Genomic DNA, 23501 nt, shown 5'->3' on the forward strand with positions numbered 1-23501 from the left:
TATTCCGCCATTACCTTGCGGTTCAAGGCGGCTTACAAAAGATTTATAAACGGGGGTTACATTGGGAGAACGATTGATTTACTAGAGTGGTAAAGGGTGGATCTTTTGACATTTCTCGGGCTGTTAAGAGTAAGGTGGCTTACAAAAGATTTGAAAGGGAGTAACAATGGAAGTACGTTTGTCAAATTTAGAATTATTAAGAGAACGTGAAGTTAGGGCTGCTTCAGGAATTTCTTGAAAAGTATAGTTTTTAATTCTTTTCTGAATATCTTTTAGTCAGAGGTGGTCATCAGAAGGTTGGAGATCTGGTTGTCCAGTCTTGCGGCTTGAGTGGCTAAGAGGCCATCGTGTAGTTTTGATTGTTTTACTTCTTTGATTGAAGGAGGTATGAATGGGGAATGCGTTTTTCTGTGTCTGGTTGTGGATGCTTGGATGAGGCGGTTGTTCAGGTAGGATGGGCTGTCTCCGTTTAGGGCTTTAATAACATGCAGTAGAACCAGGCTAGCTTTAGAATCATTGTACAAGCCGGTTTTGTTTCCATACTTGGATTATTAAACTTTCTTTATTGCTGGTTTAACAGAAAAGGAATATAAGCGATTACAGTTATTCCAGAATACAGCAGCCAGGTAAGTCTTTTGATTAATCAATTTGAGAGGGCTAGTCCACTTTTGAAGGACTTCGTTGATTACTATTGAAAAAGAGAATCCAATTTAAGATGGCTTATATGGTCCTATAAGACCATATATGGATTAAACTCTAGTGCAGACGTGTCAAACTCTGGCCCGCAGTGTAATAAAATTTGGCTCACCAGACACTTACCAATTTGCACTTAAGCTGGCCCGCTGGCAGACATTTTTGTTACACAATCAGGTACAAGTGCCGCATCAGCCGTAGGTTCACGCAGCTTCCCGGTCTCGCATTAAATGTAATGTAATGTAATGTAATTAAAGAAGCCTGCAGAGGATCGCCGGTCGGCTGTAGCGATCCTAGCAGGCTGCCGTAACCTCAGCAGCATGTTCCCTCTACTGCAGCCCTGTAAGTCAGAGGAGGGGAGGGAATGTGCTGCGGAGGCCGACGGCAGCCTGCTAGGATCGCTACAGCTGACCGGCGATCCTCTGCAGAAAGTCCAGGATGGAGGGAGGGAGGGAGGGAAGGAAATGAGGGCCAAAAGGAAAGAAACCAGACCTCCGGGGGACACAAAGGAGGTGGAGGGGAGGAGGTATTGGATGGAGGAGCAAAAGAGAGTGATGAGAGATATGCCTGGCAGTAGGAGCAGAGAAAGGGAGATGTCAGGCTAGGGAACTGTTTTATTTTAAATAGAATATGGATGTTTAACAAAAGCTATTGTTTAAATTTTGCCAAGAATTTACTAATTGTGTGTGCAGAATTCTGCCAGGAGTAATCTACTTTTGAATATCAAGGATAATGTTTTGTCCACTGAGCATTCCTGAAGGTTTGTTTACACTTGTAGAAGCCCTTTGGAGGGTTTTTCTGTGGCAAAGCGCCTAGAAATGTCGCGCACCTAAACGCAGACCTCTAGAGAGTGATGTACGCAGCGCTGTACACTTCGCCATTTAACAGACGGAACCCCAGGTGAGAGGAGTTGGGCGTTGAGGTGCCACTTTGTCCCCTTCCAAGTCTTCACCGACGAGGCTCCTCCCCCAGCGCCCTGCAGTTCAGGCGGGTTTTTGTCCCGCGCGCACAGCCTTCCCGCCTCTCTTTTCAAGGGGCTCGAGGCAGACACCTCGCCTTAAGTAGCGCGAGAGCGCAGCAGGAGGAGCTTCGCAGGCTCGCGCCACCCTGCTCTCGTCCCGCGCGCACGCACCTCCCCGTCTCTCTTTCCAATAGCTCGCCTCCTTTTGCGGCACGTCTGGACGCATCTTGTTTCTCTCTGACGCAACTTCCTGCTGCCGGAAACAGGAAGTGGCATGAAGGGGCGGGCCGCGGCCGAGGAAAAGAAATTGCGTCAGAGGGAGCGGGCCGCAGGAAAGGACAGCTCCGGCTTCTCTCGCAGGCCGCCCCGAGGAAGTCCGAAGGTAGGGCGCGATGCGGGAGCGAGGGCGAGCAGGGAGAGGGAGACGCGCTGCGTCGGGGCCATGGAGAAGAGCGCGGCCGGGCCGTGGGGGGATGGGAGCGGCTGCGCGCGAAGACGCTGCGAGGCGCCTGTCGCACGCGGCCCGTCACGCGACGTTGCAAAGGAGGCCATGTGGCTTCGCCCTTCGCTAGCTTTTGCTCAGCAACCGTCGTTAAAGTTTCTTCCGCTTGCTCCAAGGGGCGGGGCCTAGTTGGCATTTGTGGTTAGACGCGATCGTTAAGTTGAAGATCAACCTGTTGCCGCGAAACTTCTTGTCTTGAAAAGCATGCGTGGCCAAGGATAACTATGCAAATGTTTAACCTGTAAGCCGTTCTGAGCTCTTTGGGGACAACCAGATAGAAAGCGAACGAAATAAATAGATAATGCTTAACTGACCATTAATTTTTTTCATCAAAACGGGACATCTATTAATTGTCAATCCTGCTCTAGCCCCGCCCCCAACTTCTTCCATTCATTTTCCATGTACACATAATATCTTATTAATTCATAATGGTAACCATAAAATTTTAAAAAAAACCACAAAGCACACTATATGCAGAGAAAACAATAATTATCATTTATATTTGGGGGGTTTTCAAAGATGTCAAGACAGGTGACTTTAAAATATGCAATGTCACCTCAGTAACTATAGAAAAATGGACAAATATAGTGCAAAATATAGACAGCACATATAAATTCTGAAAACTGACACATTTTGATCACTAAATTGAAAATAAAATCATTTTTCCTACCTTTGCTTCTGTGGTGATTTCATGAGTCTCTGGTTTCATTTCCTTCTTTCTACACTTGTCCCTTTCTATTCCCTCTCTCCTTCCTTCCTATGTCCTTAGTGCCCCCAGTGCCTCCTTTCCATGTCCTTAGTGCCTTTAGTACCTCCTTCCTATGTTTTTAGTGCCCCTTCCATTTCCTTAGTGCCCCCAGTGCCTCCTTCCTATGTTCTTAGTGCCCCTTCCATTTCCTTAGTGCCCCCAGTGCCTCCTTCCTATGTTCTTAGTGCCCCTTCCTATGTCCTTAGTACCCCCAGTGCCTCCTTTCCATGTCCTTAGTGCCTTTAGTACCTCCTTCCTATGTTTTTAGTGCCCCTTCCATTTCCTTAGTGCCCCCAGTGCCTCCTTCCTATGTCCTTAGTACCCCCAGTGCCTCCTTTCCATGTCCTTAGTGCCTTTAGTACCTCCTTCCTATGTTTTTAGTGCCCCCTTCCTATTTTCTTAGTGCCCCCAGTGCCTCCTTCCCATGTACTTAGCGTCCCTAGTGCCTCCTTCCTATGTCCTTAGTGCCCTTAGATCCAGTGTCAGTTCTCCTTTGTATCTTGGTCCCCCTCACTGCCTTCCAGCCTTTGTCCCTCCCCCAGACCCAGCCAGCCTACCCCCTCCCTCCTTGCCACGCTAAAGCCAGCTTGCCTGTCTGCCTTCATCCAGCGCCGAAGCTTGCCTTCCCCTGGACCTGTCCCCGATGAGGCTTGTTACCTGCCAAAGCCTACTGCTGCTTCAAACCCTCCCCCACCCCCGGTCCGCTGCGCTGCTGCCCACTACAACTAAAAAAAAAAGGAAGGTCCAGGCACCGGCCCACAAACCTCAGAGAGGAAGTTCGGGCCAGCCAGGCAGCGATCGGGAAGGTTTTTGGGCTGGCGCTTGGGCCTTCCTTTTTTTTAGTTGCGGTGGCGGACCGGGGGGGTTTGAAGTAGTGGTAGGCTTCGGCAGGTAGCAAGCCGCAGCAGGGGCCGGTCCTGGGTGGGCAGGCTTCAGCGCTGGAGAGAGGGAGGCTGGCTGGCTTTGGCACGGCAGGGAGGGAAGGAGGGGAAGCGATCGCCTGTCCCGTTGTCCCCAAGCACAGCTTCGGGATGCTGTCTCTGAAAACTGGACATTTCGGGGTCCCGAAGCTGGACCCCCCGAAAGCTGGGGGGACAACGGGAAAGGGGATATAAAAATGGGACGGTCCCGTTCAAAATGGGACATATGGTCACCTTACCAATGCTGTGCTGTTCCCTATTTCTTAAGAAATTGCACTTGCAGGCACAGAGGGCAGGGAACGTTGGAGGCAGTGGTGCATCTCGGCTTTCTCATCCAGGATTGGTGGTAGGCGATTTGAATCTGGCATTATTCTCCTCTGTCGCTTTGGGCAGCATGGAATACTGCAGTGCTGCTGCATGAAATGATGGGAAACAACTCAAGTCTTGAGTTGTAGAAGAGGAACAGCAAGGACCATTACTCTGTGCTTTATAATTTTTTTTTTTTTTTAAGATCAAATCTCTTTCTTATTCCAACATAAATGACTACGTAGCAGCCCAATACACTAGTAACATATCAAAGAAAACAGTATGTGATATAAAAGCATCTAAATTTGACCACTAATTTGTTATCATTGTGGTGTTTATTTTTTGCTTTAATGGAGAGGGTGGGTGAGGGGATGTGGAGTGAGTGATAATGTTCCAGCAGAAACAAAGAGTGTCTGGACAGAGAATAAATGACAGGTTCAAAGAGGTGTTGTCTTATTGAAAGTCCCACCTTGATCGTTCTTATTCCCAAATGACTGTCTCTGAGCTGACAGTGTAGAAATAGTGTGTAGCATAAATTTCCCTTCAGCTCCAAAGAGATTACTCGCACTCCATTAGCTTCTTGGAAACCTTTCATCAGAACAATATATGTTGAAATAAAACATAAATAAGGTGATACCTTTTTTATTGTTTCCAAGTTTCCAAGTTTATTAATTTTTAATATCCCGACCATAAACCAAATATCTGGCCGGTTAACAATATAGTTTTAAAAATAAAGGGGGTAAAAGGGAAGAATGGATAAAATATTTAAGTGAAACATGAATGACAAAACAAGACAGACTTGACTGTGAGGGTAGTAAGGGAGGAGGGGAAAAAGTTACATTTAATAAGAAGAAAAGGGAAGAATGGGTAGGGGAAAAACGTGAAGGTAAGGGCATGTTGTAGTAATAATTGCTTGCAAGAGGAAAAAGAATGGAAATAAAAGAGAAGAGAGAGGAAATGGATAGAAGAAAATCTAGGTTCGGTTATAAGCGTCATGGAATAAGAAAGTCTTTAGACAAGATTTAAATTTAACAAGTTGTTGTTCGTCGCGGAGGTATTGTGGCAAGGAGTTCCATAATGTAGGTGCTGTTACGGCAAAATTTGTTTTGCGAGTATAATAGAAATCTTTTAGAGGGGGGATGAAAAGAAGTTTTTGATCAGATGATCTTAGAGTGCGGGAGGAGCATTGAGGTATCAGAAGTTTGTCAAGGAATGAAGGTTGATGAGATTGTTTAATTTTAAAGCAGAGTAAAATGATTTTATAGGTGATATTGGACTACTTTAATGCATTTTTTGATTAGCTTTTGAAGGTAGCTCTTTTATTTTTTTGAATTTTTAGCCCGTCCTCCCAAATGAGCTCAGAACAGGGTGCTGAGGCTGTAGCTTTAACCAATACACCACACTCCTCCAGGTCAGGAATAAACAAATTTGACAAATATCAGAATATTGTGAAACATAAAAGCCTTCCAGTGGCAGTCTCACAGGAAGAGGGAGAAAGGGGTGGGTGAGAGATGGAGATATGGATAGATAAGGTGACAAAGCAATATTAATATTATGGTTTGTAAAGCATTAGAAAACCAAGATCTTTAACTCCTGTCTGGTGGGTCTTGAAATATTTTATTATTTTCTTTTCAAAGATCTTACATGTCTGGGTTGTCATGCAGTTTTCTGATTTTCAGAACTGTTATCCAAGAGAGGTGATATCCAGGTTGGCATTCCAATGTTTAATATATCTGTAGAATATGACGTTTCAAACGGAATGAGTTTGCACTTAGGTTCAAACAATTTTTATTGATGCAAACAACAACAAAAACAAGGCCAGGGCACCCCACGGGTGCACACTACAAATAATGATGCATCATATACAATAAATAACAAGCAGGTACAGAAGAAAAGTAACAACTACCAAACTCCCCCCCCCCCATCTACTCTACAAAGGGCGAGCGAGAATAAAGCGGCAGAAAGCATTCCGAGGCCCTGGACTCTTATGAGCCCCGAAGATGCATGAGTTTGCACTTAAAGAAAAGAAGTTGCAGCATGTACAATTTTTGTTTGGTGAGAGTATACACGATGGAAATAGCACTTGGCTGCCAGAATGAATCCAGGTCCGGGAGGCTTGTGAATAACCGAATTCACGAATGCCAAACCTGTGACTATGGAGGAAGACCTGTACTTCATACCACCTTAAGATCATTACATCTGATCACTCCCAAATCTTGATCATATTTTGTGCACTAAAGTTCTTTAACTTTAAATTACTGTTCTCTCAAGTTTTGCAGCCCAAAGATATGACATCGTAGAATACTGGGATAGCAGTATTGAACTAACACCTCTGTCATGGACAGACCACTTTTTAATTACATTTTCTCTGTGACCACCTGAAACAAATGGTCCCTCCCAGAGACCAGAAGAAACGAACTGAGAATTTCCTAGAGGCTTTGGATGAAAAGACAAGTAATGTCAGAGCTTTTTGAAATATACACTGGAGAAAATTGCATTGCTTATGCTCTGGAAAGGAGATGATGTAAATCTTGCTTGGATGAGGACAGACCAAACTGTAGGAAATGAATGACAAATTACTGCGAGCCTTAGCAGCAGCGAAACAATATTTCTCTCAGTGCAGTGAACAGGCTGCCAATTCAGCCAAGCAGCTGTTCGGCCTATCAGAGCCAGCCTGCCCAGTCTTATGCTGCATAGGTTATCAACAAAAGTAAGTTTCTTCCAGGTTTTGCAGGCACTCGCCTAGTCTCCTTTTCACGCAGACCTATGAGACTCTTTGAACCCAATAACAGAGGAGGACCTTCAACAACTACCTCCTACCTCGACCCCTGCCCATTAAAGGTAGTTCAGCAGGCAAGCAGGGACAAAAAATGTGAACACGTCTTTCTATCAACATTTTTTTTTTAAAGACAATGGTGCCTTCATCCTACATCCCCTCAATTCTAGAGAAAGAGACTTGCCTCCTTCGCATTTATGCCTTGTAGGTATTTCAAATGTCTGTCTTATCTTCCCTTTCCCTTCTTGAGATCCATTCCCACTCTTTTAGAAGCAGCCCTCTGGACTGACTCCATCCTGTTTATATCTTTTTGAAGATGTTCTCCAAATTGTAGACAACAGGGCTCATTTTCAAAGCGCTTAGACACACAAAGTACCATAGAAATTTATTATTTATTTATTTTAAAAAACTTAATATAGTGCCTGGAGTTGCAGTGGTTTCCAAATAAACATACATAGATCAAGAACAGAAACTATACAAATCATTCATCAAGTTAATGCAACACATATGAAAACAACCTAAGAAATTCTTCAGTAACATTAAAAAATTTCAAAAATGCCCAAACAATATTAGAAAAGACATATCAAATAGCTTGGTTTTCATCAATTTCTTAAAGCTAGAATGGTCTGCACATAATCTTAGTATTGTGGTACTTCAGTTTTCTGAATGGGATCTCAGCAGAGTCTAATATACAGGGGCATCAATTGCTTCCTTTTTCTCCTTTTAGTCATTCCTCTGCAAGCATTTTTCTAGTTTTCTCTATCGCCTTTTCTACCTATTTGGACACCTTTAAAGATCCTCACCCCCCTATTTATTTATTTAGAAAAAAATTATATCCCGCCTAAACCTAAGTAAGTTCCAAAAGTACATACAAAGTTAAAAACACTGCAGTTTTTTAATCGTTAACCCCCCTTTACAAAACCACAAAAGTGGGGTTTTTTTTTGTGCAGGCTGCTGCGCTGCTCCCAACACTCCTAGAGCTTCTATGAAGTCGGGAGCAGTGCAGAGCATTTAGCGCACCGGCCTGCGCTAAAACCCGCTTTCACAGTTTTGTAAAAGGGGGAGTGGGGGTGGTAAATGTTAGCTGGAAATTCTGGACTGTTTACGCTTTGCTAGGTCTTTCCTCATGTTACCACACCTTATTCCAGCTTTAAAACTGAGGCGCTAAGGAGACCACCGCATGTACGAGAGGCTACTCGTTCTCAGAACTCTAGGTTCTGCTGCTTGTCCTCTGGAAACCATGATGCACCCAGACGTTTGTGCTAAAAGCTGAGTACGTTTACAGACGAGAAGTTTGTTTTGTGGGTCTAACTTCAGAGACATTTTTTTAAATACCTTTAATAAAATGTTGAGACTCATTCTAATTCTGTGTCAGACTTGTAAACTTTTGTTCTTGGGTGTTTGATTTTTGTGTTTTTGTTTTTTTCTGAATAGTAAATGCACTTTGTGGTGAGCCACTATCTAAAATGACAAAGCACCCACCCAACAGAAGAGGAATCAGCTTTGAAGTTGGAGCCCAGCTGGAAGCCCGAGACAGATTAAAGAAATGGTATGAGCACCTCTTTCTAACACCCTGTTACTTTCACAGTCCAGAGCTGTGTTCTCTGGTAGTTAACACAACTTCCTTTATGCAATATATGTACTTTCAGTGCTTATATTTTATCTGTAGAAAAAGGGGTTGGCATTTGGAAGCAGCAAAAGTGAAACTGGCCCATACGTATATATGTCTACTAAAAGCCTAAATTAGACAATTAAAATTAGGCCTGATAGCAGGCTTAACTTGAAAAGATATTCTCCAGTTGCTGGTCAGGTACATTCAACAGTGCCGGCTAAAGCTATAGCACTGCTGAGTACATAAATAAATGTTTTAGTGGACTCAGTATTCGTTGTTCTCCAGCCAACATTTTACAACCATTCTGGTCACATATGTGCTTGAGTGGATTCCTTATATGTAAGTTCTTTATAGGCTTCATCCTAGCTGTTTGAGAGATTTTATAACAATTCAAATCCCTTCTAGGAGTCTTCGCTCCTCAACTGAACTGAGACTAGCTAAACCAGGGGTGTCAAATGTCGGTCCTCAAGGGCCGCAATCCAGTCAGGTTTTCAGGATTTCCCCAATGAATATGCATGGGATCTATTTGCATGCACTGCTTTCGTTGTATGCTAATAGATCTCATGCATATTCATTGGGGAAATCCTGAAAACCCAACTGGATTGTGACCCTCGAGGACCAACATTTGACACCCCTGGATCCTTTGTGTAGGATGAAAAGCAAACACTGACTGGCAAAGGGATTGAACTTTGCAGTCTTCTCCCAACCACTGTCAGAGACATTAAGAACTATATGTCCCTCAGTCGTAGTTAAGAGACCTGGCTTTTCAAGAAATATTTGACAATTTTATTAATATATATATATATTATATATAATCTTGAAAGTGGGGAAACTGCTAGTTTGAATGCACTGTTCACTGGTAATGCATAATTTATTAAGAGCCACTGGTTAGAGCAGAAAATAAATTTGTTCAATTAAATTAAACTTCAGAAAGCTGTTATCTTGATTTATATTTGAGTATATATGGTAATTTCTTTCATTTAGTTGTACCATACCATCCTGAGACTCTACCTTGGAAGACTTGGGCTTGGGGCTTTTTCTCCAGTATACCATATATACTGAAATATAAACTGTGTTTTTTTTGGGTTAACAAGATTAAGAATATTATAATTCCCCTATATCGCTCCATGGTGTGACTTCATCTGGAGTATTGTGTTTAATTCTGATCACCTTATCTCAAAAGAGGATATAGCGGCACTAGAAAAGGTTCAAAGAAGAGCAACCAAGATGATAAAAGGGGATGGGACTCCTCTTGTATGAAGAAAGACTAAAAAGGTTAAAGGTTAGGGCTCTTCAGCTTGGAAAAGAGACAGTTGAGGGGAGATAGGATTGAAGTCTACAAAATCCTGAATGGGATAAAACGGGTACAAGTGGATCGATTTTTTTTTTTTTTTTTTTTTTTAACTGCATCAAGATTTACAAAGACTAGGGACACTCAATGAAGTTACAGAGTAATACTTTTAAAACCAATAGGAGAAAATATTTTTTCACTCAGAGTTTGTTTAGGTAGTGCTAAATTCCTACATTATCAGCTGAGGGAGGAGCTTTCTAAAACACTCAAGGTTCAGGAAACCCTTGAGGCTATTAAGAGCTTACCTTTGGGTAAGGCTGCTAGGTTGGATGGGTTCACAAACTTTTATAAAGTTAAGGATCTCTTTGCAGCACCACTGATTCAAAAGTTGAATTACTTAGAAACAGCAGAATTGTCTCTCTCCATGCTGGTATAATTGCAATTCACAATCCAGACAGACCACATTCATTGTAGCTCTTATAGCTGATATCCCTTCTTGGCCACCTGTTTGCAAGTCTTATGCCCTGTCTGGTTGTTCCTGACCAAGCAGGCTTTACAATTGCATGTCATATGCCAGATAATATTCCAGTGCAGTAGGAGTGATATGCTGAGCCGTAGAGTATTCCATTTGTGCTTATGGGCATACTGCAGAAGATGTCAATCACAGCTTTTCAGCACTTCCTCCACGGTCTCTGCTGCATTCTTCCATCTGGAGGCAAGCATGACGGTGTCATTCTGATCTGCTCCCTTTATTTTTTGTTGTTTTTCATTTTTACCTGGCTCAAGGGACAGCTGTGCCTGCTTTAGTTTGCAGCTGGCAGGTGGACCTTGTGCAGCCAGCCTGCTGAACATTTGTGGAACTCAGGGTTCTGAGGCCTCAGCATTTTGCTCGCTTCCTTGACTTAGTCAGGAGCTTGAGCACAGGCTGTTAGACATCAATAGCAGTTTTTGGGGCGCTCACAGTGCCGGCTGCAGTTTTCGTCTCATCCTCCTCCTTTCTGCATTTGTCATGGCTGGGGGGGGGGGAGAGACTAAGTCCAACTACAGTTTGCCAGCAGCTTGAGGCAGAGAATCACTCCAGATCCAGCTACACTTTCAAGGAGCTGAAGCAGGCTGCATCACCATTTCCCCCACTACATGGTCTATGAGTACAGGGTGTGAAAGTCTAGGGGGGGATCTGAAAAACAGTGTTTTGACTTTCTGTAGCTAGGAGATCTGGGACGCTTTGGTCTTATGACATGGCTCTTGACTGCACAGCGCTAGTCCAAAAAGGATACTCAGAAGTAGACATTGCTACTCTTTTTTGAGCCAAAAGGCCAATGAGGGCTTCAGCATATGCAAAGGCAAATAAGCTTTCAGTAATATACTAAAATGTAAATAAGAAGTAGAGCCAGCCAATAATCGACAAAATTCAGTTTCCCAGCTAGCAGCTTGAAATGATATTTTCAACAATACACTATCTTTTATATACACAACCCCTTACAGATAGAAAAACGAACCATGCTGGAGTATGCAATGAACGTCTAGGATTGGCAAATATGAAATGATCCACTAGATATTTGTAAAAGATCAGACTCTGCTCTGACGCTTTTCCTCCAGCTTTAATTTACCAGTTTTTACAGCCTGTGTTTTGACTTTAATGAGTTAATTTTTTGTTTGTTTTGGATTATGTGATATTGTTTCCATGAATTTCTATTTTAGTTTGATTAAACTATCCTTTTGTTTATCCCATGCATTTTTGAATTCGATTTGTCTCTACTACCGCCCATACGGAGGGCATTTCAGGCATCTACTATTCTCTCTTTGAAAAAAGTACTTCCTGATGTTACTCCTAAGTTGACAATTCCCCTCCCCACCACCTCTGCAGACTCGGTTCACGTCTTCTTGTTCTGCTGCTTCCCAGTCTTTGGGAATGATTTGCATATTAATACCTTTCAAGTATTCAGACATCGGTATTGTATCTTTCCCATTCCTCCTTTCCAGTAGGGTTTATATATTCAGGTAAAGTCTGTTCTTTCTTGGGAAAACTTCTGTTACAGGTAAGCAACGCCACTTTTGGCTGTCAGTGACCAGTTAAGGAATTGTATGCAGGGCTATAATTTTTTTAAAAAATAAATGCATCAATTTTCAGTGAAATCTTATGTTCTTTTATAATGGTTTCTCACAATGCTGCCTATATCGAAAATAAATATTAGTTTAAGATACTATGATGCTCTTCTGCTTTGTGGGGGGACAGGTGTGTAGCTGGAGGAGCTCATTCGGTGGATAAGTGCTCAGTGAAGAGACTGATGTGAGAAAAGTGTGCCACAATTATTTTAGATAATGAGTTCCTTTCAAAAGAAAAATACTACAAGCTGGGAATGCTACCTTATGTTGTACAGGTATGCAGCTCATATTGAAGAAATTAACTTTGAGGAAGGAAAAGTGCTGATCCACTTCAAACGCTGGAACCACCGTCATGATGAATGGTTCTGCTGGGACAGTCCATATTTACGCCCCCTGGAGAAGATACAATTACGGAAAGAGGGCTTACTGGAGGAGGAGGGATCTTCTGTAAGTTGATGTTTCTATATTATATCTGCCAGTGCTGTCAGATATCAGCTGTAGGCTGAGGTCAGTTGAATGATGCTCAGATCCTAGAAAGATTAATGGACAAAAATCACCAACACACCTGTGCTATCTATAGGAACATCCAATTTATAGAGTGTTCTTTGATTTGCAGGAATTTATCGGGTTTGCTGAACTTAGTCATTGGCAGAGACAGGGATATTTATAACCTCACCTAGCCAAAAGAAGCTCTTGCCTTGTCACTTGGGACAATGGAAATCTAGATTGAAAAAAAAAAATCCATATTTTAGAAGCTGCTCCAAGAATCCCCCCCCCCCCCCACCCATACTTTCATTAACAGAGAGAGCTTCAGGGAAAGAAAGGAAAATGTTTGCAGGACACTTGCTTGGCATGCATGACTTTTTACATGGGAGTGTAATAGAATTTTTGTTAACATGATGCTCCATTTTCATCTCCACTAGACTAGTCTTTACAAGTGGTTTGAATTCACCTACCAGCAGATGAAGGTAGAGAGAGTGAATTATTTCCAATGACATCACCAGCAAGGAAGGGCGTGTGCAGTCTGGAATTCTATACTATTTTTTTACCTCCAACAGATGGTGTATATCTGGCCTAGTACAGCAGGTCCTTTCCCTAGGTCTGATTTTCCTAGAATGCAGTCTAAGGTCTGCATCCCTGAGGTAAAATTGTACACACTGCTTCCATTCTGTGCAAGTCTGTCTTATGCATATTCATTGTGGATATCTTGAAAATCAAGCTGAGGAGGAGATTGGAAGCACATAATGAAAGGAAATGCACAAAAGGTTAAAAATAGGAAAAAGTCAAAGAAAAAAGAGCTGTAATGTGCGTCTGAAATCCAGCTTCAGAAATCAGGTGCACAAGTTTTGCTAAGATCTTTCCATTTTATAATTTTGCTCTTACCACTCTAGTTTCATTTACTAACAAAGCAATCTTACCTAATAATAATCAGGTCATGAAACGTAAGTTATCAATTTTTAAATTAAATTTTATTAGATTCTTGATATACTGCTTTTCTATGGAACAACCAAAGCGGTTTACATGTTATAGGTATTTTCTCGGCCGCAAGTGGGCTCACAGTCTTGTCACAGGTATTCTGTGCTAAGCACATAATGTAAGATGGAGAGGGAGAGTATCACAGGCTGACATTTAGAGCTGTGATGTTTCGTGGAAAAGTCAAAATGTGTGATTGAATCAGGCATAAAAGTGGGTGATTTTCATCTGGTGCAGTGGGGCCTTTCCTCCACCCAGTGGTCTCCTCATCTCCTTAGTTTTGTTTTCTCTGCTCAAGTAAAAGGATACAAATTGAAGCTTTCCTTCTTTTTGTAAAGTATTTGCTGCATTGTCTACAAGTGGTGTTAATTGGCAGTTACGTGTGTAATCGCCCTTAGTTGGTGCTAGGCAGCTGCAAGTGGGTATGCACCTGGGAGGGACATGTCGGATAGTAATGCATGCAGATTATAAGAAACACGTAAAGTTACACATGAAAATGTGGACTTTGTGCTGTTATATAGCGGCAGTTCTTTGCTGAACTGCTGTTAAAATCATTACTCAGCACCTAACTTCAGATGAACCATACAGAATCATTAGTCAGAGACCACTGTTCAGGCAGTGGGCCTGATGGGCCGCCGCGAGAGCGGACCGCTGGGCGAGATGGACCTCTGGTCTGACTCAGCGGAGGTAACTTCTTATGTTCTTATCCCCATCTTTTTAAATTGTGTTTCTTTTATATTAAAAAAAACCACCACTGTAGTCAAGTTTCGACCTTGCCTGTAATACACAGAAAAATCCAGAACTTTGACGTGATCCAAGTGTCTCTTGTCTGGGTCATGACCATGCTGAAGACTGCCAAGCACTGTGATTGCTGGGACTGGGACCAGTGCTATTTAACTTATTTATAAATGATCTGGAAATTGGAATGACGAGTGAATGAATAAATTTGCAGATGACACTAAACTGTTCAAAATTGTTAAAATGCATGTAGATTGTGAAAAATTGAAGGCAGACCTTAGGAAATTGGAAGACTGGGTGTCCAAATGGCAGATGAAATTTAACTTGGACAAAGGCAAAGTGATGCACATTTGGAAGAATAATCCAAAACATAGGGTCCACCTTGGGGGGGGGGCAGCGCTCAAGAAAAAGATCAGGGTGTCATCGTTGACAATGCGCTGAAACCTGGTGCTCATATGTGGTGGCGGCCAAGAAAGCAAACGATGCTAGGAATTATTAGAAAAGAGATGGCAAACAAGACTAAGAATGTTATAATGCCTCTATCGCTCCATGTTGCGACCTTACCTTGAGTATTGCGTTCAGTTCTGGACTCCTTTTATAGCGGCACTAGAAAAGGTTCAAAGAAGAGTGACCAAGATGATAAAGGGGATGGAACTCTTCTGGTTAGGGCTTGTAAAAGAGATGGCTGAGGGGAGATATGATTGAAGTCTACAAAATCCTGAGTGGTGTAGAACGGGTACAAGTGGATCAATTTTTTTACTGCATCAAGATTTACAAAGACTAGGGGACACTCAATGAAGTTAAGAGTAATACTTTTAAAACCAATAGGAGGAAATATTTTTTCACTCAGAGAATAGTTAAGCTCTGGAATTTGTTGCGGTTAATGTAGCTAGTTTTAAAAAGGGCTTGGACAAGTTCCTGGAGGAAAAGTCCATAGTCTGCTGTTGAGACAGACGTGTGGGAAGCCTTCTTGCTCTGGAATGATTTGGGTTTCTGTGACTTGGATGTTCAAGTCTCCAGAAGAAGAGGTTCCTAAATTAGCTTCCTTACTGGAGACAAGGAAGCATCTCCTGCAGAGAAATTAGAAATGTAGCTCTATGCAGTTGTCTGTAACTGAAAACTAGACTGTGAGAGCTGTTCGGTGCACTGTCTTCTGCACAGCAAATGCTGCCTCCTACTGGTCACAGCTGCTGAGGAATCCTCATCTGCCTCCATGATCTTTCCAGAACAATCACACTTGTTCCTGCAAAACATTTTGAGTTTGTCGAGGGCTGCGTTAGACTTGGCTAGCATCACTTACCAGGAATGTTTATCATTTGTTGGTCATTTAAACTTGTGCATGGAGAGGATAGGTTTTCTCAAAGCCCTGTAGTGTCTTTACTATCTACATTTGATTTGGAGTAGGAGCTATTTTATTTGTTCTGGTTATCCTCTTTAGACAGATGGAGAGATTGTTCAGTGGTGTTGAAAATGGCTTGTGTGGAGTTCTTTCTGACTGTTTTCATCTGCTAGCCAGGAATGGATCCCTATATGAGGACATTTCTTATCCAGTGTTCATTCTGAAGATGGCTAACTGTTGCCTTTTCTCCTGCAATAAGATATTAAGCAAAGAATGGACATTTTAGGCCTCTTAAAATACATTGAAGCACCAAAATGAACTGTTGTAGTTCTTTAATGCAGGACCAGCAATTCCATAGGTAACAGAAACCACATACTGTCCAGCTAGTTAGACATAAAGTATAAACTTTTCATCTCTAGGATTTACCAAAATCCAACTTTCCTTTACCTCTGTTGTGGCTGAGGTGGCTAAAAGGAAAACCAAGAAATGGTAGAGATTTTTCCAGCATTTACATGCAACTGATCCATAAATGCTAGTTCATGTAAGTAGAAAAGTCTTTTGTAGGACAGTGTTATCAGTTTGCATAGCAGCATATAAACTCTAATCCTGAGACTTTCTTCACAGTCTCAATTACAGCTGCTATCCTTGGTACATAGCTCATAAATATGGCCTACAATTTTTGAGCAAGAAAAAGAATGGAAAAAAATTCCACAGACTCAAAAGCTGATGAACAAAAGTGGGAAAAGTCTGCCACAGTAGGAAATGCGCTGGACAAAATAGTTGGAATAGGAGTGGAGATTTATTCACATTTGGGTCTCTTCAGTTGTGAATACATCTCCACTCGTATGCTAACTATTTTGTCCAGTGGATTGACTTGTCGTGTTCCAGACTTTTTTCTGACTTGTTCAGAATCTTGACTTTTGGAACTGAACCCAAATGCTTGGTATCGCTGTGCACCTCTGGATTGTGCAAGGATCCTCATTCTGTGTTAGAAGTACCGTGTTCGAAACACTTCATCTTTGGAGACAAAAGACTTTTGACAGGGTTCTGTTGCAGCATCTCTTGGTGATTCCACTCTCCTCTTTTGGATTGTCAAGCTGCACATAGTTTCATAGTTTATTTAAGTTTTGATTAAACGTTCATCCAGAAATACAAAGCGTTGTACAAAGTATTTAAAAATAGCTAGGGGACAAACAATTTTAAATTATTAGGCATACATGAACTAAACAAACATACTTATGACTTGAGAATAATGGGAAAGGAGGGAAGAACTACAATTTTATAGAAAGAATACACAAAAGGAAAATACAATAGGAAAAGGGAAAAGTTAAAAATTGCTGGAATAGATATGTGTGTAAATATCAGTTATAGGCATCTTTAAAGAGCAAGCACTTTAGGCTGCTTTTGAATTTCTGCAAGTTTCGTTCGGCTCTAAGGTATATAGGGAGAGAGTTCCAAATTGAAGGGGCGGTGAGTGAAAAAATAAGGGTACGACGAGTACCAATTATCTTTAAGGATGGGACATTAAGGGAATGCTGCGAGGTTGATCTTAAGGTTCTGGGAGGGTCATAGGGGATCAGTAGTCTATCTATGAATGCCAGGGCGTTAGTTTGCATAGTTTTAAAGGTCAAGAGGGTAATTTTATATGTAATCCTATGTAGAACAGGCAACCAGTGGGCTTTTTTGATGGAGGAGAAACCTAATAGTTAGTGCAATGGACTGAGAGTCTGGGGAACTGGGTTTGATTCTCACTGCAGCTTCCTTATGACTGGGAAAGTCATTTAATACTCCCATTGCTCTAGGTATAAAGACACTTAAATTGTAAGCTCAATAGGGACAGAGAAAAGATACAGAAAAGTGGTATTTCAAGTACATCTGAGGTTCTGAGCAATGGCAGAAAAATTCTGCCCCTGCATGGTCAGATGACATCGCCCACTTGTGTGCTCGATCAGTCCTTTCTAACATTTGCCTACCAGATACAAAAAGTACTTTAATTTCTAAATTATTTTAAGTGAACACAAGTTCAGTAATACTATGATTAAACATTGATGTAAATTAGTGAGCAAACTTTAGAGTGGTAATGTCAGTTTCCTTTACAAAATACTATGGAGAAGCAGGGATTTAGAATGAATGTGGGGGTGGTATCCTATTTAGGCAGTGCTCTTGGCCATCAAGGAAGCCAGGTTTTTTCCCCTGCACTTAACTCAAATGAGATGTATGGCCAAAAGGCTATGCAGGGAGGAGTGAGGCTGTCAATATGAACATTTTTGACCTCCTGGGGAAAGCAGAATTATTTCTAAAATTCTTTGCTAACTACCTGTATCTGTTCAAGGAAGCATTGGAAGCTGTGGTGGTGAAAAGAGCAAATGAAGCCTAGGTTCATGCTATCAGCAGCCTTGGGATTGCAGGACAGATGGCATTGAGAGCCCTGGAGAATTTATTTTTTTGGGGGGAGAGTGGTACAGAGCTAGGAATAACAGCAAAAATAAAATGTAATGCTGTACCTATAGTGGCATCAGTAAATGTTAAAATGTGACATGCTATTGCGAGGAAAGGGGCACACGTGTTGGGTTCCATTGATCACATCAGACTGAGGTCTGTAGCACCCAGAATCCTGTGTGTAACATTGGCTTGGGTAAGTCACAAATACTTGACTGATTGTTAAATGATGTGTTAATTAAAATCTGTTGAGTTTACCAGGTTCTCTTTGTCTAATATTACATTTTGACATATATGCATTAGTAGGGAAATTGGGGGAGGGGGATTTAATCACTGCAACTATAGTTTTGGAAGATCTTCCTTTTCTTCCCATAGAAATAAAAGCCCTGGTATAGTGAACTCCTGAAACATAGTGGTTATCCAGCTGCCATCTTACCTATATTGGGACCTAATTATATTTTGAGTATAAATTATGCTAACACTTACGAACTTTCTCAGTACATTAGGGCAGTGTTTTTCAACCGCTGTTCCGCGGCACACTAGTGTGCCGCGAGATGTTGCCTGGCGTGCCGTACGGTCAGGGCCGCCATCAGGGCAGTACCACCAGTCCTGCATTCAGGGGCCCGGAGCTGACAGGGGGCCCGGGCTCCCCCAGGGTCCTAGGCCACAGTCTAGGGAGAGGGGCGGTCCGCCCCACGTGGACAGGAGAGAGCTGGACGGGGGACCCGCGGAGTTCAATACATCTCGAGCCGCGAGGCTCGTCTTCTGTTCCTGCCTGCCCTGCAGCTAACATATAGCCAATCGCAAGCGTTCCCCGATGTCAGCGCTGACGTCGGAGGGAGGGCTTAAGCAAAGCCTGCCCTCCGACGTCAACGCTGACGTCGGAGAATACTTCCGTTCGGCTATTTGTGCGCGGCAGGGCAGGCAGGAAGCAGAAGACAAGCCTCGCGGCTTGAGCTTTGTTTTGCTGAGAAAGTTGCAAAGATGGGCTGGGAGGCAAACACGGAACACAAAAGGGGGGGAGGGAGTGCATTTTGGACACAAGGCATGAACTTGGGAGAGAGGAAGGGAGGGAAAGAGATGCTGAGGTGGGGGAGGGAATGGGTTTTTGGACACAGAAGGGCATGGACTTGGGAGAGAGGAAGGGAGGGAAAGAGATGCTGAGGTGGGGGAGGGAATGGGTTTTTGGACACAGAAGGCATGGACTTGGGAGAGAGGAAGGGAGGGAAAGAGATGCTGAGGTGGGGAGGGAATGCGTTTTTGGACACAGAAGAAATGGACTTGGGAGAGAGGAAGGGAGGGAAAGAGATGCTGAGGTGGGGGAGGGAATGAGTGTTTGGACACAGAAGGCATGGACTTTGGAGAGAGGAAGGGAGGGAAAGAGATGGTTGTGTACACGGGGAATAGAAGAAAGGAGAATTTTTGGTCATAGGGAGGGAGTGAGGTACAGATAGTGGCATACCAGGGTGGGGGGGGCGGTCTGCCCCACCCCGGGTTTACGTCCCAAGGGGGTGCACAGCTGTCCACCCTCCAGTGTTGTCCCTAGGCTGGCAAACTGCGGCTCTTTAGCCACTTGAGTGCCACCGCTGCCATCGGGAACAGGCCGGCGCCAAGTTCTCCCTGCTTTTCCCTGTGGGGCCGGCCAACTCTCGCCACTCGCGTCAATTCTGATGTCGGAGAGGACGTTCTGGGCCAGCCAATCGCTGCCTGGCTGGCCTAGAACGTCCTCTCCGACGTTAGAATTGACGATGGGTGGCGAGAGTTGGTTGGCCCCGCGGGGAAGAGAAGCAGGGAGAACTTGGTGCCGGCCTGTTCCCGATGGCGGCGGTGGCACTCAAGTGAATTACTTTATATATAGTCAATAAAAGGCACAGAGTTAAATTTTTTAACATTTTCTAATGGTGGTGTGCCTCGTGATTTTTTTCATGAAACAAGTGTGCCTTTGCCCAAAAAAGGTTGAAAAACACTGCATTAGGGCCCTGATTCTGCAAAATGCGTCTATAGTTAGGCATCCTTTGTAGAATTGCACTCAGCAGAGTTCAGCATTGTTTATGCGTCTTTTAGAGAATCAGGTTTTAGGTGAGAATTAGACATCAAAACAATGTTCTTAATGTTATAATATTTTATTATTATGTTATTAGAATGGTGATTTTTTGCTGTTTTTCATTATAATTGTAATACTAGGAGTTAGATCTGTTTAACCAGCAACATTAGGATGGCGGGGTTTAGGTTTAACCAGTGAGCTAGCAAACTGCCTAGCAATTGTAAAACTGTGTCTTATAGGCATTGTAAGGAAGTCTACTTTTGAGCACAGTTTAGGCTTTAGATACACCTGAGTTCTATGGGCAGAACTTCGGCACTATTTGGACGTTCTTCTGGAACTTAGGGACAGTTTGGATGTCCTTAATGCAATCTGATAAATAGCTCTCTCGGTTTTTATTTTTGCTTTATTAAACTCAAAATACATTTAATAAGGCACCACATAAACGAGGCACATCAAAACAGATGCAGTATATTACATGCAAAACCTTCTATTTTTGTGGACAAACAGCAATGTTACTTGCTAATTAGAGGAAAAGATCCATTAACTGAAGCACAGCACATGAAAAACATAGCTTTAGGTTTCTTGCTAAAAAGCTACCCTTTTTTTCTGACTAAGCAGTGCTCCAATCAGCTCATTCTTGAAAGCAAAGAAAGCACATGAAAAAAAAAATAGTTTGCATACATAACTTCATTTGCAAAAGCTTAAAAACAGAAAAACCCAGTTACAGACCTTAGCATGGCTTCTACTTCATTGCAAATGGAGATTTGCAGTTGCACAATGGTGACCTCATTGTGAGATCATCAAGGTACACCTACAAGGTAGAATGCCACAATTAAAATATATGCTAGCTCTGGAAGAAGAGCACAGGGCTTTTACTTATTGAGATCTAGCAGCTTCTAGGCAGGTGTGTCTGACTGCCCTGTGATATCATAGCTTAGAGATCTGCTAAGCTATCATATCACAGGGCAGTCAGAGACACCTGCCTGGAAATAATAATAATAATTTAATCTTATATACCGCCAAACCGTTAGTTCAAGGCGGTTTAAAATAAGAAAGGCTGGACAAACAGCGAATTACAAATACTTCTCAAAAAATACAAATTGTAATTAGATCAGATAGCTCAATAAGTAAAAGTCCTTTGCTCCTCTTCCAGAGGTCATAAATTCAAATCCCAACCAGCTCCCCAGCACATATTTTAATTGTGGCATTCTACCTTGTAGGTGCACCTTGATGATCTCACAATGAGGTCACCATTGTGCAACTGCAAATCTCCATTTGCAATGAAGTAGAAGCCATGCTAAGGTCTGTATCTGATTTTAAGCTTTTGCAAATGAAGTTATGTATGCAATCTACTGTATTTTTCGCTCCATAAGATGCACCTGACCATAAGACACACCCACCTCTAGACAAGGAAAAACCAAGAAAAAAAATTTCTGAACCAAATAGTGTGCCCTGTACCCCTTCCTGTGGTAGGCCAAGACAGGGTACAGGGCACATCTAGTGGTGTGCACGTCTAATGGTAGGCAGCCCCAGGCCTCCCAGCCCCCCCCCCATACTTTTTTTAATCCGCCTCTTGCTCGTGGGCCCAGCAGCTCCAGCTGGCTTCCCTCCCTCCCTGCCGCGGCACCTACTGGTACTTTGCAGACAGTGCTCGGGGGCTCCTCCTTATTTCCCGCCTGCGGTGCAGAGATCAGCAGCACGGATGTCAGGAGCAAGCTTTACGCTCTCCTGCTCGGCCCCTCGCTGCTTTCCGTATGGCTGCCATAAGTTCTTGCAAGTCCCACGAGAACCTATGGCAGCTATTCGGAAAGCAGCAAGGGGCTGATCAGGAGAGCATAAAGCTCACACCTGATGTCCGTGCTGCTGATTTTTGCACCATAGGCCAGGGAAAAAAGCGAAGGATACATGCTGGACCACCTGGTTAAAAAGGGACAACGACCAAGAGGGAGGTGATGTTTAAAAAAAAAAAATTGGTGCGGTGGCTGCAGCAGGTGGGCGGGGTGTTTTATTTGTTTGTTTTTTTTAAAGGTGGTGCGGCAGCAGTTGGCGGGGGTGTTTTAAAATAAAGATGGTGCGGCAGGGTAACAAAATTTGTACCTTTGCTTCATAAGACGCACTGAGATTTCCACCCACTTATGGAGCGAAAAATACAGTATATATTTTTGTCATATGCTTTCTTTGCTTTCAAGAATGAGCTGATTGGAGCATGTTTTTCATGTGCTGTGCTTCAGTTAATGGATCTTTCCTCTAATTAGCAAATAGCATTACTGTTTGTCCACAAATAGAGGTTTTGCATGCAATATATCTGTTTTGATGTGCCCCGTTTATGTGGTGCCTTTTTAAATGTATTTTGAGCTTAATAAAGCAAAAATAAAAACCAAGAGAGCAATTTAGCAGATTGCATTAAGGACATCCAAACTGTGCCTAAGTTCCGGAAGAACGTCCAAAGAGTGCCTAAGTTCAGTCCATAGAACTTGGATCTATTTGAAGCCCAAACTAAGCTCAAAAGTAGACCTGGTTTTCATTCGCCTACAATATAGGCATGATATGGATGCCCTAGGTCGCTCAATGTTATGCAAATGATTCAAAGGACGTCCAAATTGAGTCATTGCCCAAACCACCCCCTCACCTATTGAGTTAGGCACGAGTTTTAAACATAGGCGTCCATGAAATTGTGGCTGCGTCTACGTCCTTTGGACGCCTAAGTACCAATTATCGCTTGTTAAGACCCTTAATTGGCTGATTAACTATTTAGATTGGGCGCCTAAAGCACATCTAACTTTAGACATTACTTAGGCGCCCTTTATAGAATCAGGGCCTATATGTCTGTCTGCATGTCTGAGGGAATGAGCAACCTGGATAGAAGTGGCTGTGGGTTTGAAATGGCCATGGTTTCACCACAATAATAATACTTTACTAGGGAAATTAAAGTAATAATCTGTGAGGGTCAATATACTTCGAATTCACTACTCACAGCTCTAATTATATTCAATAAATATTGATTAAATATAAAGTGCTCAGACCCAAACCATAAAACGTTCGTGATAACTACAAACTTATGGGACCATCATTGGGCTTTATTGTTCCAAACTAGTCATATCATTCTCCATTAAAAGCATAATATAAAATGAAGAAATATAAAATATTCACTTATCTGTCTGATAGAGTGGTTGATGGAAGTAAAGACAGCCAAAAGATCACTAAAGTGCTGGTGTAATAAAAAGAGCAGAAATAGATCATAAGCCAAATGATCCCCCCGACTCGAGTTTCAGTAACCCTTCCTCAGGAGGGGCCACTATAAATAAAAACAAAAACAACCTTTGTGAAATTGTAAAAACTTATATACCAACTATAAAGTTATCACTGAAAAAGCTTAAATTTCTCAAATCCTCTATGTTAATACTCTTTATATTAAATATCTAAACTCATTCACATACCCTGCAAAGGCCATGATCAACTCGAACAGATAAAGGTCAAGACTAAAGCAGAAACGGCTGTTACTGCTCCTTAATTTAAACTGCCTACCCAACTCCTCCTCCATAATGTCGTCATC

The 23501-nt window shown here is 42.5% G+C and overlaps 1 protein-coding gene across 1 annotated transcript in view; it reads left to right on the forward strand.

Moving 5' to 3' along the window:
- The first annotated feature begins 1860 nt into the window (after positions 1 to 1860).
- The window catches only part of PHF20 (PHD finger protein 20), a 177819-nt gene continuing 156178 nt past the window's right edge, over positions 1861 to 23501 (forward strand). The window contains exons 1-3 of the mRNA XM_033962633.1: positions 1861 to 2036; positions 8341 to 8455; positions 12191 to 12362. Coding sequence (XP_033818524.1) covers positions 8373 to 8455; positions 12191 to 12362 — 255 coding nt within the window. The 5' untranslated portion in view covers positions 1861 to 2036; positions 8341 to 8372. The remainder of the gene's footprint in view (positions 2037 to 8340; positions 8456 to 12190; positions 12363 to 23501) is intronic.

Source organism: Geotrypetes seraphini, chromosome 11 (genome assembly GCF_902459505.1).
Source record: "Geotrypetes seraphini chromosome 11, aGeoSer1.1, whole genome shotgun sequence".
Taxonomy (NCBI): Eukaryota; Metazoa; Chordata; class Amphibia; order Gymnophiona; family Dermophiidae; genus Geotrypetes; species Geotrypetes seraphini.